Source organism: Candoia aspera, chromosome 1 (assembly GCF_035149785.1).
Source record: "Candoia aspera isolate rCanAsp1 chromosome 1, rCanAsp1.hap2, whole genome shotgun sequence".
Classification (NCBI taxonomy): Eukaryota; Metazoa; Chordata; class Lepidosauria; order Squamata; family Boidae; genus Candoia; species Candoia aspera.
Genome location: NC_086153.1, coordinates 144,171,088 through 144,188,328, shown reverse-complemented (window position 1 = coordinate 144,188,328; position 17,241 = coordinate 144,171,088). Strand labels below are relative to the sequence as shown.

Sequence of the window (17,241 nt, the reverse complement as noted above, 5' to 3'; positions counted from 1 at the left end):
TGCAGTAATCTTCGCACCTAGAAATACAAAGTCTTTCCCTGCTTCTACATTTTCTCCCTCTATTTGCCAGTTATCAATCAAGCTGGTTCTCATAATCTTGGTTTTTTTGAGGTTTAGCTGCAAGCCAGCTTTTGCACTTTCTTCTTTCACCTTCATCATAAGGCTCCTCAGTTCATCTTCACTTTCAGCCATCAAAGTGGTATAATCTGCATATCTGAGATTGTTAATGTTTCTTCCAGCGATTTTAACTCCAGCCTTGCATTCCTGAAGCCCAGCATGTCGCATGATGTGTTCTGCGTACAAGTTGAATAGGTAGGGTGAGAGTATACAGCCCTGCCGTACTCCTTTCCCAAACTTAAACCAGTCCGTTGTTCCGTGGTCTGTTCTTACTGTTGCTACTTGGTTGTTATACAGATTCTTCAGGAGGCATACAAGATGACCTGGAATCCCCATACCGCTAAGAACTTCCCACAATTTGTTATAGTCCACACAGTCAAAGGCTTTAGAATAGTCAATAAAACAGAAATAGATGTTTTTCCGAAACTCCCTGGCTTTTTCCATTATCCAGCGGATAATGGCAATTTGGTCCCTAGTTCCTCTGCCTTTTCTAAACCCAGCTTGTACATCTGGCAATTCTCGCTCCATGAATTGCTGAAGTGTACCTTGTAGGATCTTGAGCATTACCTTACTGGCATGTGAAATGAGTGCCACTGTTCGATAGTTTGAACATTCTTTAGTGTTCCCCTTTTTTGGTATGGGGATATAAGTTGATTTTTTCCAGTCTGATAGCCATTCTTGTGTTTTCCAAATTTGCTGGCATATAGCATGCATTACCTTGACAGCAGCATCTTGCAAGATTTTGAACAGTTCAGCTGGGATGCCATTGTCTCCTGCTGCCTTGTTATTAGCAATGCTTCTTAAGGCCCATTCAACCTCACTCTTCAGGATGTCTGGCTCTAGCTCACTGACCACACCGTCAAAGCTATCCCCGATATTGTTATCCTTCCTATACAGGTCTTCTGTATATTCTTGCCACCTTTTCTTGATCTCTTCTTCTTCTGTTAGGTCCTTGCCATCTTTGTTTTTGATCATGCCCATTTTTGCCTGGAATTTACCTCCAATGTTTCTAATTTTCTGGAAGAGGTCTCTTGTCCTTCCTATTGTATTGTCTTTTTTCACTTCCACGCACTGCTTGTTTAAAAATAATTCCTTATCTCTTCTGGCTAACCTCTGGAATTTTGCATTTAATTGGGCATATCTCCCTCTATCACTGTTGCCTTTTGCTTTCCTTCTTTCTTGGGCTACTTCTAGTGTCTCAGCAGATGGCCATTTTGCCTTCTTGGTTTTCTCTTTCTTTGGGATGTATTTTGTTGCCACCTCCTGAACAATGTTGCGAACTTCTGTCCATAGTTCTTCTGGGACCCTATCTACTAAGTCCAGTCCCTTAAATCGATTCTTCACCTCCACTGCATATTCCTTAGGAATATTAGTGAGCTCATATCTAGCTGATCTGTGGGTCTTCCCTAATCTCTTTAGTCTGATCCTAAATTGTGCAATAAGAAGTTGGTGATCTGAACTACAGTCAGCTCCAGGTCTTGTTTTTACCGACTGTATAGATGTCCGCCACCTTTGGCTGCAAAGGATGTAGTCAATCTGATTTCGGTGTTGTCCATCTGGTGAAGTCCACATATAAAGCTGTCTCTTAGGTTGTTGGAAGAGAGTATTTGTTATGCAGAGTCTTGGCAAAATTCTATCAGCCTATGTCCTGCTTCGTTTTGTTCACCCAGGCCATGCTTACCTGTAATTCCAGGTGTCATTTGACTGCCCACCTTAGCATTCCAGTCTCCTGTGATGAAAATAACGTCTCTTTTAGGTGTATTGTCCAGGAGGTGCTGCAGATCCTCATAGAACTGCTCTACTTCAGCTCCTTCAGCATCTGTGGTTGGGGCGTATATTTGGATCACTGTGATGTTAGATGGCTTGCCCTGAATTCAAATTGAGATCATTCTGTCATTTTTTGGATTGTATCCAAGCACTGCTTTAGCCACTTTACTATTAATTATGAAGGCTACTCCATTTCGTCTGAGGTCCTCTTGTCCACAGTCGTAGATCTGGTGGTCATTTGATGTGAAGTGGCCCATTCCAGTCCATTTCAGTTCACTGATGCCCAGAATGTCTATCTTTAATCTTGACATCTGACCAATAACCACATCCAATTTGCCCTGGCTCATAGATCTTACATTCCAGGTTCCAATGGTGTGTTGATCCTTAGAACATCAGATTCGCCGTTCACCACCAGCACCGTCGGCCGCTAGCCGTCCTTTCGGCTTTGAGCTAGCTGCGTCATCACGTCTGGGGCTAGTTGAACTCATCCTCTGTTCCTCCCCAGTAGCATTTTGACCATCTTCCGACCTGGGGGTCTCATCTTCCGATGGTATACCGACATATCTCTGGTTGTACTGATCCATTTAGTTTTTACGGCAAGAATACTGGGGTGGGTTGCCATTACCTTCCCCAGGGATCGCATTTAGTCTGACGTCTCTGTCATGACCTTCCCGCCTTGGGTGGCCCTTCATGGTTTAGCTCATGGCATCGTTGAGGTGCTCAAGCTCCAGCACCACGACAAGGTAACGATCCTTTGCTGAAGGACAAAATACATAGATGGTTGCAATTTAGCAAGCCATTTGAGGAGCAGCAGATACTTGCAGCTACTCTGAGATTGCTGAAGCAAAGGAAGGCATATCATTTTGGGGCATGCGTGCAAGATATGAGAGCAATTTTTGTGCTTTCAAGCCACTCATACTAGCAGAAAAAGAAATCTTCGGAGAGTATAACATGCTGTGTACTATTGAAGCTTGACATTGTCAAGGAAGGTAGGTTATCAGAACATAAATAAAGTTACTGGTTTCTTGGTTTGTGGCTTATAATATCATGTAAAAGGCCTTAATGGTAGAGACTTTAAATAACTGATCCAGAGAGCATTACTCTAATTTCTATGGGTGGTGAAAGCTCTGAGCCAGATACTCAAATTACTCTTAGGACAATATCATGGGCAACAAAAGAGCCAGCAAAGTACATACCAGGGCAATGTGAGTAGGTAGATGGGGGTAATTGTGTGATGATATTGTAAGGAAGGCTGTTAGAATGAAATTAGACTTCTAAAGGGTTAAAAACAACAAAACGAACTTCTTTGTTTGTATTAGGCATTAAAGAAGAAATAAGTGATAAGTATGGTTCTTAAGGAAGATGATGCTAAGGTGGTATCCTAGCAAAAGATAGAAAAATGTGGAATATTCAGTTCTTATTTTAGTTCAGCCTTCTGCACAATAAGTTACGCTCAAGCTGGGACAAGTAGCCCAAATGATGTTAGGAGCAAGTTAGGACATGGTTAAACTTGCTTTATCTGGAATGAAATATTGTTGGATTGAAAAAAACCTGTTAAGAAACATTTCTATATGGTACATGTATGTGTATAATGAGAATGACCGGATGCAGTGGAGTCTATCCATTGATGTAAGGTTCTTCAAGACAGTGGAGATTTCTGTGAATGGAAGAAAAGAGTTAATTTCTAGTCTCCAAAGTCTGATTCTATGGAATTGTTCACGTATTTTATCAACATATACACACATGCGTGTTTGTATATGTATGAATGAGTTCACAATCCTATTATGATGAATATAAATTCATATATGTATATATGATGCTTATTTTTAATAGAACAATACATTACTTTTCTTCCCAGGTTATCTTCTTGTTAGTGTGATTCAAAAGTATCATTATGCAATTTTATAGGTGCTGTGCAAGTAGTGACTTGGAATGAACAGTATCAAAAGCTAACTAGTAGTGATGAGCATGGGCTTATTATTGTGTGGATGCTGTATAAAGGTAGGTGATTTGCTGGACATGGCTATCGTATAATTGTGGCATTTCAGTTCTTAGTTGGATCAGAGATTTCTACGGTACCCCTTTGGATCTTTAGTTGCAGGCTAAAAGACTCTAAGCAGAATTATTTATTTCAAAAATAATAATGTAGCAGTTTATTCTGAGATATTTATTCTTAAATTAATATCATGTTGGCATTCTTCCCACCAGCTAAATACATTTCTTTAGTACCATGTTGTGCTGACACTAGAATATTTGGGAAGCTTCTTCAGTTTCACAGCCTCTGAGGCCATGGATTAGGAGCAAAGTTGTGAAAAACCATAGACTACCAGATGAAAGCTAGAGCTGTATGAGCTTTTTTTTTTTTTTTAAATGAAACAGATAAATATGTTATTACATACATGTCAAAACTTCCTTCTGCTGGGGAATAGGGAATGGAAGAGCAGTTTTTAAGAACTCCTTCCTTACCGCCCCCAACTCTTATCTCTCAGTGTTGGAATGCTCCCCAGAGCAGCTTTGTGGCAGTGACACAGTAACCGTGAGTAGTCATTGTCCAGCTCAATAGAAGGTACTGAGTTTGCAAATGATTCCATTTGGGTTTCTTTTAATACAAATAGTTCAGATGAAAAATACTAGTGTTGTAGGTATGGATGATTTTTTCCCCCCTTTGGCTTTAGGTGCTTGGTATGAGGAGATGATCAACAATAGAAATAAGTCTGTTGTTAGAAGCATGAGATGGAATGCTGATGGGCAGAAAATTTGCATAATATATGAGGATGGTGCTGTGATCGTTGGTTCTGTGGACGGTAAAGTACTAATTGTATTAACAGGATACGCAGTATCTTGAAGTGTTGATAATTCTTATAGTGTGAGCTCCCTTCAGAAATAATTCCCTTGCACACATTGCCCCACTAGCTCCATCTCCAGATTCCCATGTCTTGAGTAGGAAGGACTGAAAGTATGTTTCCACACATTCAGCTGAATGCACTTAAGATCTTCCTAATAGCTGTAATTTTTAGATCATGCAGGATACTAAACTTATTTAACCAAATGTGCAGTTTCCCATCAGGTCTTTCTGTTCAACATATAAAGCTGAGGGCAGGAGCCAAAACAGGTGCAGGGGACATGAATGGTTCACACATCATTGAGTGGAAGAGGCTAACCCATGCATTCCCACATATCCCTTCAAACATTTCATTACCATCACTGGAGTGATAGCTCTCTAAAAAGAATGTTTTTATAGACAAGAACTGTTGGACTCCAGTATTTTGCAATAACTTAGGTTCAGTTGGCAATATCTGACTACAGAGAAGGAATTTTCCATATATTTTACTTTATCATTTGTTTCCATATTAAAGTAAAAGTTAAGGGGGGGAAAGTTTACTGGAGTAAAAAAAAATAGTTATTTGCTATATTTTAAGAATATCTGTAAATAATAAATGATCAGCATTTGAAATTAAGGTATATTTGTTTTGCTTTTCCAATACATGAATATCATTTTTAAATAACCCAAGTAGCTTTATTAGAATATAGGTTGGAATAAATGTATATGAATGTATAATTATGGGTATGTACAATATCAGGAGATAATAAAGCCAAAATAATATGTGACATGATTTTCATATAATACCATCTCAGTTTTAGACATGTATTCTTAAAGCAGTTAATACCCTAATTCACTTAGTCTCCTAATTACTTACTATGAAAAAAACAGAGCTGTGTTCAGACAATGGAACCTCCCTGTTTCCCACAATCCCCTATGTTCTCTATACATTTAATGCTGAGTGAGATGATCCTCTGGAACAGAATGGTATGTAACAACAGCAGCACAAAAAGGAAGCCGAAGACTGAAGGGTATTCTTATCAACAGTAGGGATCATGTATTTGGATCCAAGTTGATATATTCAATAACTTATATCAGTAATTTTGTGAAGTAGAACTTAGATGGAGGCATTGAGAAAAGAGAAATAAAGCTTTCTATTGCTCTGCATGTATAAGAGATAAAATTCCTCTGTAAGTTTCCATTTTTAATTTTTTCAGTTTTCCACATTCTGTTTTACTTGTGAGATACACTGAATTTCTTTTCCTTTAAAAGGCAATCGTATTTGGGGAAAGGATTTAAAAGTACAACTCCACCATGTTGCATGGTCGCCAGATGGTAAAACTCTACTCTTTGGAATGGCCAATGGAGAAATACACATTTATGACAAAAATGGAACTTTTATGGTGAGTTTAGAGATATATTCCACTAAGTAGTCACCTTTTGGATGGTTTTAGTATCCAGTTGCTCTTGGTTACAAAAGTTTTCCTAAACATTCCAGCCTAAACTGCAGTGATACAGGTAGTCCTCAACTTATGACCATTCGTTCAGCGACCATTCAAAGTTACAGCCACACTGAATGAAGGGACTTATGACCAGTCCCTGAAGTTACAGCTGTTGCAGCGCTCCCACGGTCACATGATCAGAATTCAAGCACTTGGCACTTATGACCCCAGGGGACTTTACCTCCCTACCCACCTATCTCCCCCCATCTATGCCCTTTTGTCCCCCTGCACTTCATGGCCCCTGCCACCCCAGCTGACCCTCACCATCTTTGTGTTCCCGCTGCTGACCAAGCATGCCCAGCCTGGCCCTTCCCAAGGCAGTTGCTGGCTGCACAAGGCTTCTTCCCAAGGTCACAGATGGCGGTTTCCTCATGAGACCTGGGGAAGATGGCCTCACGTTGCCAGCAGCTGCCTTGCGAAGGGCCAGGGTGGGTATGCCTCAGCAGTGGGAGCAAGGAGACAGCAAAGGTCAGCTGGGGTGGCAGAGCGCAGGGCGGCAGGGGCCTCAGAGTGCAGGGTGGCGAGGGTGACTGTAGTTGGGACTGGTGTGCTGCGTTGTGGCGGCTTTGTGCTATGCTGTTGGGGTGTCCTTGGGCACTGTGGCTTCGCACTGCACTGCGGCTCAGGGGCTTCTTGCAGCTCCAGAGCTGCAGTGCACCAAGAAGCCCCTTTGCGCTGCACTGCTGGGCTGGGCTGGGGCGGCCGAAGCTTCCAGGAGCGGCTGTGGCACAGAGCTGCAGCGTGCCAAGAAGCCCCTGAGCCATAGCATGGCAAGCAGACCCAGAGCCAGGCAATTCTGGGGCTACTTGCCATCCTACAAGGCAGAGTGCAAGGCGGCTAAAAGGGCAGAGATGGGGGTGGGGAAATAGGCGGGTGGGGACAGCTGAAGAGGAGGCAGTCCCTTACCTTACAGAGGTGCAGGGCTGGGAGGGACCAAGCCCGAAATGGCTTGAATTGGGGTGGTTCCTTAGCTAATGACCAGTGGAATTTGATTAACAACAGCAGTGGGGAGTGCCGGGATTATCATCACTAAGCAATGAGGTCACGTGATGTCGCACTTTACAACCGCGTTCCAGTCCAGACTGGAAATTCCAGTCCCAGTTGTTGTATGTCAAGGACTACCAGTACAGTATAAAATCATGGTTTTTATTTCTCCAATTGCAGGGTTTAAAAAGAGTTTTTCAGTCATCGTAGGAATTTAAAGTAGTATAGCACAGTGTTTAATACAGCACAACATAAGGCAGCTAATTAGCCTACTTGTAAAGATGATCAGGGATGTCATCTTGATTGGTGAACTGCAGCTATTTCTTTCTTTCTTACAATACTTCTGTTGTAAAAAATCTTATGTAAAAAGAAAGTTATTTAATTCACTTTTAAAAAGAACATCATGATTTACATATTAATATTAAGCTGACTGTATTATTATGTGATTCAGATTTCTTCACTTACTTGGGAGTAAGCTTAGTTAAACCCAATGGTTCTTATTTTAAATACACTTCCTTAGGCTCAGGTTTCAGATCTATTTTGAGCCCATCTTACAATAATTAGATTTGTGAAGACATATTTTACATATTTGTATTGAATTATTATTTTAGATGAAAATGAAAATGAACTGTTTGGTGAATGTAACTGGAGCATTCAGCATTGCAGGAATACATTGGTATCCGGGAACAGAGGGCTATGTAGAACCAGATTGTCCTTGCCTTGCAATTTGTTTTGACAATGGAAGATGCCAAATAATGAGACATGAGAATGATCAAAGTAAGCACAGCTTGTGGTAAGATCTGTAAAGAAGTACCATAAATTCAGTTGCTTAAGGATCTTATTCAAGGAGCAAATATAACTTGGATTATCTTTCCATTAATATATTTATGTATGCTCTTTATATCAGTATTTGTTTGTTTATTTAAAACAACAACCAGATCCTGTCTTAATTGATGCATCTCTGAATGTTGTGAGTATCCAGTGGAACCACTGCGGCAATGTGCTGGCAATTGCAGGCTTCCAGAAGACACCTGTGCAAGATAAAGATATAAATGTTGTACAGTTCTATTCTCCATTTGGTGAGGTAAAAATTATGGATTTTATTTTCCTAACCCTGTGTTCAGTGTAAAATAAATGAACCAAATGTTGATAGTTGAAAAATCAAAATTTTCAAATTGTGCTCCATGAAACTCTGAGTTGGCAGAAACAGTAAAGGCAGAGAAGCTTTCCTGAAAGTTAACTTGCTACACAGTACCAATTTTCCACTGTAACATCTGGGGGGGCTCAGTCCAAAAGTCTGGGGAATGCCTTTTGTAACTTGTGTACCCATAAATATGGGCACAAAACATCCTTTTAATATGCAAGTGATAACTGACATTCAACAAGTTTCTTGGCACATAAACAAATGTGGAAAGTGTTTTCCAAAAGTTAAAAAAAAATGAATACTTCTTATACTGTAAGGCAGTTGTGCTATGAAGATTAGCAATATTACAAGGTTGGGGTGAAGGCTATTCTGAATCTTTCTGCCAGCTTATATAACACACTCATTCTTACAGATGTAGTGTATGAATATGCAGCAAGAATTCAATTTATAAAACAGTTATAGTGATACTGAAGATACTATGAATGACTCATATCCTCTAACATTAGCATTTCTAATGTTACTTTGTTTAAAATAGTTAAGATTGTTTTCATTGTGGTATGTTGATCTAATTCCAGTATATGTGTGGTCTTCTCAATAATTTTCACAAGATTAAGAGGATATTTTTGTCATCTGGGTTTAAGTATTTCTTTGCAGTTGTTCAGACCTTTTAAGATCTGATTTTTTACAGGCAGAAGTCCTGTAATTATTATTCAAAAAAGTAAGGATCAGATTAGAAGTAGTCAACTTTCAAACAATTTACTCATGTGAGTATGTAAAATTATTAGGTGCAATTTTTTGAAATTCAAGGATCAAGAAAAATAGTATAATAAAAAATATTTTCCAAGAACACACAAACTTTCCTTAGCTCACTTAACCTCTTTCAGTAACATCCAAAGAAAATATTCAGTATGCTGTTCAGTTATCCCATTTTCAAAGTACTTCTACTAGTGTCCAGCTAATTAACGGAATTGTGTCGTTTCAGCATTTGCGTACTTTGAAGATTCCAGGGAAACAAGTATCAGCTTTATCTTGGGAAGGAGGAGGTTTAAAAATAGCATTAGCTGTTGATCAGTGTATTTATTTTGCAAATATTCGACCAGACTACAAGGTAAGGAACCTGTTAAAACATCAGACACTGAACTGGTTTTCATTGAGGTTCTGCTTACTAGTGTACCGCTTTGTACTTTTTTGTGGTTTTTTTTATGTATATGAATTTTATTATTTATGATGATGATGATTGTTACAAACTCTCTTGAGAATACTCACATTGGAAAGCCTATATACACTATTTATTACTGAGGTGGTCAGCCTAATATTTCCTGATGTTTGAAATACTTTTCCCATCAGACCCATCCCTCATAACTAATAGTTAGAGATTATTAGAAACATCAGTTCAAGGGGTTTTTTTTCCTTAAAGATCCTGTACCTTTCTCACTAAAAAATAATTATCTGAAGCAATCAACATTTTAAATGGGATTAGTTATCTGTATGGGAAGAATATTCATCAGTATTGGCTCTCTGCAATTTGTTTGTGCATACTGTATTACACAGTGTTATTGAATATTAAGGTTGTTGTCTTTGTTAACAGTGGGGATATTGCACTAATACAGTAGTGTATGCATATACCCGACCTGATCGTCCAGAATATTGTGTTGTCTTCTGGGATATAAAAAACAATGAAAAGTATTTGAAATTTGTCAAGAGTTTAATCTCCATAACAACCTGTGGGGACTTCTGCATTCTGGCAACTAAAGCAGATGAAAATCAACTGCAGGTATAATTGCTTATTTTATAACCTTGTCTGTTAGTCCAACTGTTCATCCTTACTTGATCAACATGTCCACTAATCACAAAGTTGATTAACTATCTTTGGAACTATTTTAAATCTGTAACTGAAGTCTTATCATGAAATTCTAAATTGTTCCTAGTATTATGGAAAACCTGAAGTGGAAGGGATATTGTAGGTTACCTAGTCTAATCCTCTGCTCAGTATAGGAATTCTCTAAACCATCTCTGATAGGTGGCCATCCTGCCCCAATTTCTCCAACAAAGAGTGTACCACTCTTCTAGGCAAACTGTCCTACTGCTTAATAGCTCTTACCATCATGAAATTCCTCCTAATGTTCAGCATGATTCTGTATTACCTTTGGTTTCAACAAAGTACAGGTTCACTCCTTCTGCATGTGACAACATTTTAGAAATTTGTAAATTTCTATCACATGGAGCAGCATCTGCAGCAAACCATGATACCACTAAAGTGACAACCCAAACACGATGTTTAACTGTGCCAGTGCTGTGATTATCATTTGCCCTTTCTGTACCCTCAGTCTCTTAGTCCTTCCCAGCTATACCCTGTTTCAAAACATTAAAAGCATGTTTTAAGCATAAAAATAAATCGCGTTTTTTTATTTAGAAATCTTACAGAGAGTTACTTTATAATCATGTCATGGCAAAGAAAATCTTCAGTATTGAATGCCTTACCTGATATTATTACTGTTTAGTAAAGAAACAAAAACAAACTGCATATCCAGTGTAGAAAAAACATATTACAGATCCACAGGCTGAATTCAACCTGGAACATTTTGCTGTTAACGTTATATTTACTTCGGTTGATGTAATCTGGCTGGGCAGGAGAAGACAAAATAGTTCCCAGCTAAGGAAGCATTTTCTCTAACTCCCTTAGTTCCTTGCAAAATCATCTATATGGAAATACAAATTACTTCAGAAGTCCAAGTGATTCAGACAAGAAAGTTCTTCTGCTATTGTGTACTTAGCTAGAACTGCTACTGCTTTACCTTCTGAAGAAAAAAAATCATTACTGTATTTCTCATATCTCTTGTGCAATGCTTGCAAAGGAGGAGGATGAAACAGAAACTGCCGGTGCAATGGTAAAGCAATTATTTTAAATGTTGCCTTAACTGATAGTGTGGTTATTATATGATAATATATCCATCAAAAGAACATTTTCTTAGTATGTGATTAGTACAAATCATATCTCAGTTCATTATAATTTTTGGAATTGCCTTTTTTTGGATTCACAGATGTTGCTAGATGAGAAAAATGGGTATCTACTTATGTAGGGTGAAATGGGTGGGAAAGGTGGGAAATTATGCCAAGTCCTCCCCAAGTATATATCCACACAAACTGACTGTAGTCCTCTGGAAAAAAAATGTTTCCTTTTTGTGTTTCTTTTATTTTAATTCTTCAGAATAAGTATTCTAGACTGGTTCATGATAGAAATTCTAAATAATAAAATATAGTAAAATGAACAAGAAACAAAGTACAAGGTAATATAAAATCAGGAAGAATAGAATCATTTTGCCTAGTGGCAAAAAGATACAGAGTAGAAACCAGATGTGCTTAAGTGGTTTATTACCCTCTTTATTTTTGGTAAAGACAATAAATGTTGAAGGACCTCAGCTGAAGGTGTTCATAACCATCTCACGCCACTCTTAGGGTAAAAAGGGGGAGGTGTAGGTGGAGAGGAGAATGGGAAGAGATGAAGGAAGTAGAGGTGGCAGTGGGGGGACCTGAGCAACAAGAGCTACCACTGTGCAAGACTGACCAGGACCTAAACGGAAGCTGCTGGGACAAGAGCCACACCAAGCAGCAGCAGTGCTTGAAGCTCAGCTTGAGGGTTCATGCTGATGCTCAGCAGCCACCGTGCTTAGAGCTGAGTGTGGAGCCTGGCAGTAATACTCCTTGCAGCTTGAAAGCAGCCACAGTGAAACAGAAGACTCTGTGATGGCCAAGCCAAGCCTGCTCTAACCCCAAGAGTGGGCAAGTAACCTTGGTTGGAGACAAGAATTGGGCTCCAGGTAAGCATTGGGAGACTTAAAGGGCCTGAAAGGCCTAAATAAGCTGAAGACCAAGGAACTGGTGACCTGGCCAAGATGGCTAACTGTGACTGGGAAGTTGATGTTGACCCTGTCCAGAATAAACTGCAGCCTGAGGGACAATTGGGGGTGGGGGGTCGAAGGGGCTAGAGGCCTTTAGTGGGGAAACCTTGAAATTAATAAAATTTTGAAAAAGCCTCCACTTAGTATGTCTCTAGTCATAGCCTGAACAACCCACTCACATTATTGCAAAATATTCTATGCAGTTAGTGGAGTTAGAGAAGTTACCCAAGCCTTTGTTGTTGTTACTGTGTGGTGTGGCAGTCAGGAGCCCTGTGGGTCCTGTAGCACTGCTGCATGGTGCTCAGAGAATCCCAATATTTCTTTGCAAGATTGTCACATTTTATGAGATTTCATTTTTCTCACTTGAGATCCTGTGATACTTTTGATTATCAAAGTGATAAAAGTTTGGGGGTGGGGGGCTTTGCATTGTGTAGGATTATATAATGTGTATAGTAGTACAAGGGAAGAGGCCGATAGCTCTCCTTACATAATATGGGGTGCTTTTATTTATGAAAAGGAGTCTCTTCATTCTGTGGTTATTTTTTAAGTTGAAAAGTCTCTAACTTGATACTAATGAAAAATGGGTAGTACTCCTTTTTCCTTCTTCAGCTGATTAAAAACATGATTATATTTTCAAACAATAAAATACTTACTTATTCACATACTTATTTATATAATCTATGCAGAATCTTGGCTTACATTGGAGGGTGTTGGATTTCCCTTGTGACAATTGCATGTGTTTTTATTTTTCTCTAGTATGTACTTGTGCTTTGCAATTCCATTGGTACACCCTTGGATCCAAAATATATAGATATTGGTAAGCAGATATTTCAAGTGTATCTGTGTATGTTTGTATAATCATTATTCTCAGTCTGTTGTCCTTATTAACACTAGTTATTTGCCAAACTTTTTGTTGCAAGTTACAAGTTGCTTTACTTAGCTTTTGCTGATTTCTGAACTATAAAATATATTTCCCTAGAACCAGTTCCAAAATGGACACCGCATACAATGTTCAGTGTAGAATAAGCTAGATCAGGTAGTGATGATGATGGACAATAACTTTACATTCTTACCGTCCATGTAGGACTGAGGCTGAGAGACAAGCTCTGATATAACTAATGTAACTTACATCACTAACCTTGTGAATTGGTGGATAACATGAAAGGACTTGTTATTCTTCCAAAATGCAATTCAGTCCTTAGACTACAAACATATTTATGCTTTTTAAAAGAACTTAAGTTACATACGTTTAATTAAGAACTTCAATTTTGCACAACACTGTTCAGTGTTACTTTTCATTATTCACAATCTGATACTAAATGAGTTTGTATCAAAGTATTGATGTGCCTGTTCTAATTAGGTTTTTTTGGTCTGAATTTTATAATAGCCCCACTGTTTGTTACGATGACCAAAACCCAGGTCATAGCAGCTTCAAAAGAAGCATTTTATATCTGGCAATACCGTGTAGACAAGAAGCTCACAGCAATGGAAATTAATCAGGTGTCACGGACCAGAAAGGAAGGCAAGGAGAGGTTTGTCCATTGTTTTTCTTCCTCTTTTCTCTGTACTGTATATCTTACCTCTTGCAGGTGGCTTTATGACATTTGATTAATAATCTTGGCAGAAGAAAGGAAGCTTTCCAGGAGAAGGCGGTAGCAAACCACATCCACATTGGTGCCAAGAACATATATGATTGCATTCCTGTAGTCACTAAAAGAACAAGAGCAACTTAAAGGTTTTAAGAGCAACTTAAAGGTTTAAATCTTTTTTAAAAAAAGAATTAAAATTGCTGTTTTATGAATAATTGCTAATACAGCTGAAATAATTTGTTATTTGTAAGCAGATCTCTTTTGCGATTGGACTTTTTATCTTTACTCTTATCTATATTATTTATTATTGTATTTTTTACTGTGTATTTTATGATTGTTGTTTTTAATCTATTGTAAACCGCCCAGAGTCCCCCGATGGGAGGAAATGGGCGGGGACAAATTAGATAGATAGATAAATTAAATAAATAAATAAATAAATAAATAAATAAATGCATGAAAGTATGCAGATGCCAGGAGTAATAATTGGAATTTAAAACTATTTTATTTGAATAAGTTCTCCCAAATGGTTGTACATTTTTCCAGTATAGCTTTGGTGGAATATTTGCTTGGTTCTTTCAGGATTTACCACGTGGATGATAGTCCTTCTGGAGCGGGTGATGGAGTTCTTGACTATGCTAAGGTCCTTCAAGTGAGTTCCCCTTTTAAACAGTCGCTGAATTACAGGTGCCAAGTTTATCTTAAAGATGGATGAAGTCACTTTTTTATGATTAAAAAATAAATATTCTGTTTCATAGCTCATCAACATTTTTTTAATGTTATTTCATTTATCCTAGTGATCTTGCTATATACCTTGTTCTAGAGAAATAAATTTTGGCTATTACATTAGTATCATTTATATGGTTTCAGGGAACAAGGGATCCAATTTGTTCAATAACTGCATCTGATAAGACACTGATTATTGTAAGTAGTAAAGATGTGACTTTGTTTTATTTTACAATATTTGTTCTTTGCTTTTCAAATATAATGGTCCTTAAAGCAGCTGATAAGAGTAAAATTAGTTCAAAGGTAAATAGTATCATCTGGCCATGATGGATTTGAATGCTTTCAGTACAGTCTATACATTTAAAAATCCATGTACCATTCTTCAACCAAAAATGCTTCTACAAAGATCTAGGGGGGGGGAAACCAGCAACTGGACTATCCTTGTCCTTAGGTTAATAATCTGAAAGACAAAAAGAAGAGAGATTGGGGCAGAGAGTGACAAAAAGCCATGATGATGGTTGTTAATTCTGATGTTCAGATGGGAAATAGATGCATATCCTGGTCTGACTGTACTCAGGTTTGCACAGCACTTACTCTGCCTAGACAGATGTGCTCCTACTTTCACTGTTCAGTTCAGTGTTCACTAAGCCCTTGGGAGCTACCCTGGAAGTGGCATTAGGGAAGGAGGGGCTTTAGGCAGTGGAGAAAGTCACCTTTCAGGGTCCTCTTCCCCACCTACCTGGCATTTCTCCTGACACTTTTCCTGTCCTTCCTGCACTGAGCTGATGACATTGACTGACTCCAGATAATGGCTGTTGGAAGCATTGGGGAAAATTATATAGAGAGAACCTGCAGGTTTACTGCTTCATCAAACTTGCAGCATTTTTGTGTTTAGTCACAATAAGCCAGACTCTGTGATGGGCAGACCACATCCTGTGAGCCCCACATAGCAATGTCAGTCTTATTTTTACAGCCACCAGACCAACTCCAGATCAGCCACTGATATTTGGTGAGAAAACCACTAATTTTCTAAGGTGTACATTTTCTTTTCTTCAGGAGTATTTTGTCTCTTAAGCCCCTCGAACCCCTCCCCATGTAGTTGAACTTTTTGAAGTGACTCCCCAGGAGCCAAAAGATGTATAGAAATTAAAGCTGCAACCCTCCATCTTATAAAAAGATCTTATAAAAAGATTTCCTCCCTCTGTTCTAAAGCTGTGAGCTTTCACTGTTCTAATAAGACCATTTTAACAATGTAGCAGAAAATTCTTGTTTGTTTAAAAGCATCATGAAAGCTTGGCTCTCCTTCTGAGGGCAAGCCATGGCATGTCCTTCCCAGAAATATAGTGATGAATTATTTTTGTGTAATATAGACAGTGTAGGTTGAACTTTGGGGAGAGTTCTTCTGAAAGCAATATGGATATTGAAGATGTCTCAGAGCCCAGAAAGTAACAGAACCCCAACAATATAGATTACAATCCAGTAGAAAGCAGAAAGGAAATAGTCCTATTACTTTATGTATTGTACATAAGCAAACAGAATTTTGGTATGAATAGGGGGAAAATGATAATGAAATGGTAATCTGCAGCAATGCACACACAGATGCACAGTACTTTAACAACATTCTAATCAATTTATTTGAAAATTGGGGGTGGGGGTGAGTGTTTCAGCCTAACTGTGGTAGAGATTACAAGATCATACATAGAAGCATGTTATTCAATCACATGCTGTTAAAAAGAACAGTCCAACCACATATATAAACAATTTTACACATTAAATACTTTTCTAGATTATAAAAGAAAAGATTTCAGACATGCAGAACTAAAGCTATGAATTATTTGTATACAGATAAATATGTTAGAGGAAACTTAGGAGAGAAATACAGTGACCCAGCTAGGGAACTACCTAAGTTTTATAAGAGAAAATATGCACAAGCATTTTGCCTTTTGTAGTTTAAAAATCTGGCTTATACCAGATGTGATAACAGTGTTTTCTTAATTAGGACTAAAAAATCCTCTATAATCGATACGCATTTTGAAGAGAGGAATGCTACATGTGTAGGCAAAAGATCTCCCATGTCAGTTTATTAGGCTGACATATGCATACTCGAATGCACAAATTACTCATTTAGCCAGTTACTAATTTAATCAGAATATTAATACAAAAACCCTTCTGAATTGCATCAGAGTTTTGTTAAATGACATGATACACTAAAAGCATTACTAAATGCCTCTAGTGAGGAACCTTTTTGTTTCATACTACCTCACTATTAATGCTTATTTTTGTCTAGGGAAGAGAATCTGGCACCATTCAGAGTTACAGGCTGCCCAATGTTGGTTTAATTCGAAAATACCTCCTAAACTGTCGACCCTATCAAATGTCTTTGAATTGCAAGTCAAGGTAAGAAAAGAAAAGTTTGTTATTAAATTGCTTCTCAATTTTTTATTTACAATTCTTACAAATTGGTTAAAAGGTCTTGAAGGCTTGTAGACAATGTACTATATTGAAAACAAGATTTTAAAAGCTAAGGTAAAGAACAACTATGTTGGGAATATCACCTTTTCTTTAAACAAATATTCCTATTCTCTATCTTTGTATTACAAAGCAAACTTCAGTGTAGAATCCTTTTTGTTTTTGTACCCATTCCATTGCTGAAGGTGTACCCTGAGAATTTTTTTTTAATTTAATGCTGAAATGT

The 17,241-nt window shown here is 38.1% G+C and overlaps 1 protein-coding gene across 2 annotated transcripts in view; it reads left to right on the top strand.

Annotated features, from left to right (window-relative positions):
• Positions 1–17,241, top strand: part of WDR35 (WD repeat domain 35) — a 35,103-nt gene that overhangs the window by 6,020 nt on the left and 11,842 nt on the right. The window contains exons 4-16 of one of the 2 annotated variants that reach the window (XM_063314830.1): positions 3,793–3,885; positions 4,560–4,688; positions 5,978–6,108; positions 7,803–7,968; positions 8,130–8,275; positions 9,318–9,443; positions 9,924–10,109; positions 11,191–11,223; positions 12,991–13,051; positions 13,622–13,766; positions 14,403–14,472; positions 14,691–14,744; positions 16,834–16,943. In XM_063314830.1, the coding sequence (XP_063170900.1) occupies positions 3,793–3,885; positions 4,560–4,688; positions 5,978–6,108; positions 7,803–7,968; positions 8,130–8,275; positions 9,318–9,443; positions 9,924–10,109; positions 11,191–11,223; positions 12,991–13,051; positions 13,622–13,766; positions 14,403–14,472; positions 14,691–14,744; positions 16,834–16,943 (1,450 nt within the window). The remainder of the gene's footprint in view (positions 1–3,792; positions 3,886–4,559; positions 4,689–5,977; positions 6,109–7,802; positions 7,969–8,129; positions 8,276–9,317; positions 9,444–9,923; positions 10,110–11,190; positions 11,224–12,990; positions 13,052–13,621; positions 13,767–14,402; positions 14,473–14,690; positions 14,745–16,833; positions 16,944–17,241) is intronic. The other variant, XM_063314838.1, reaches the window with a different exon arrangement.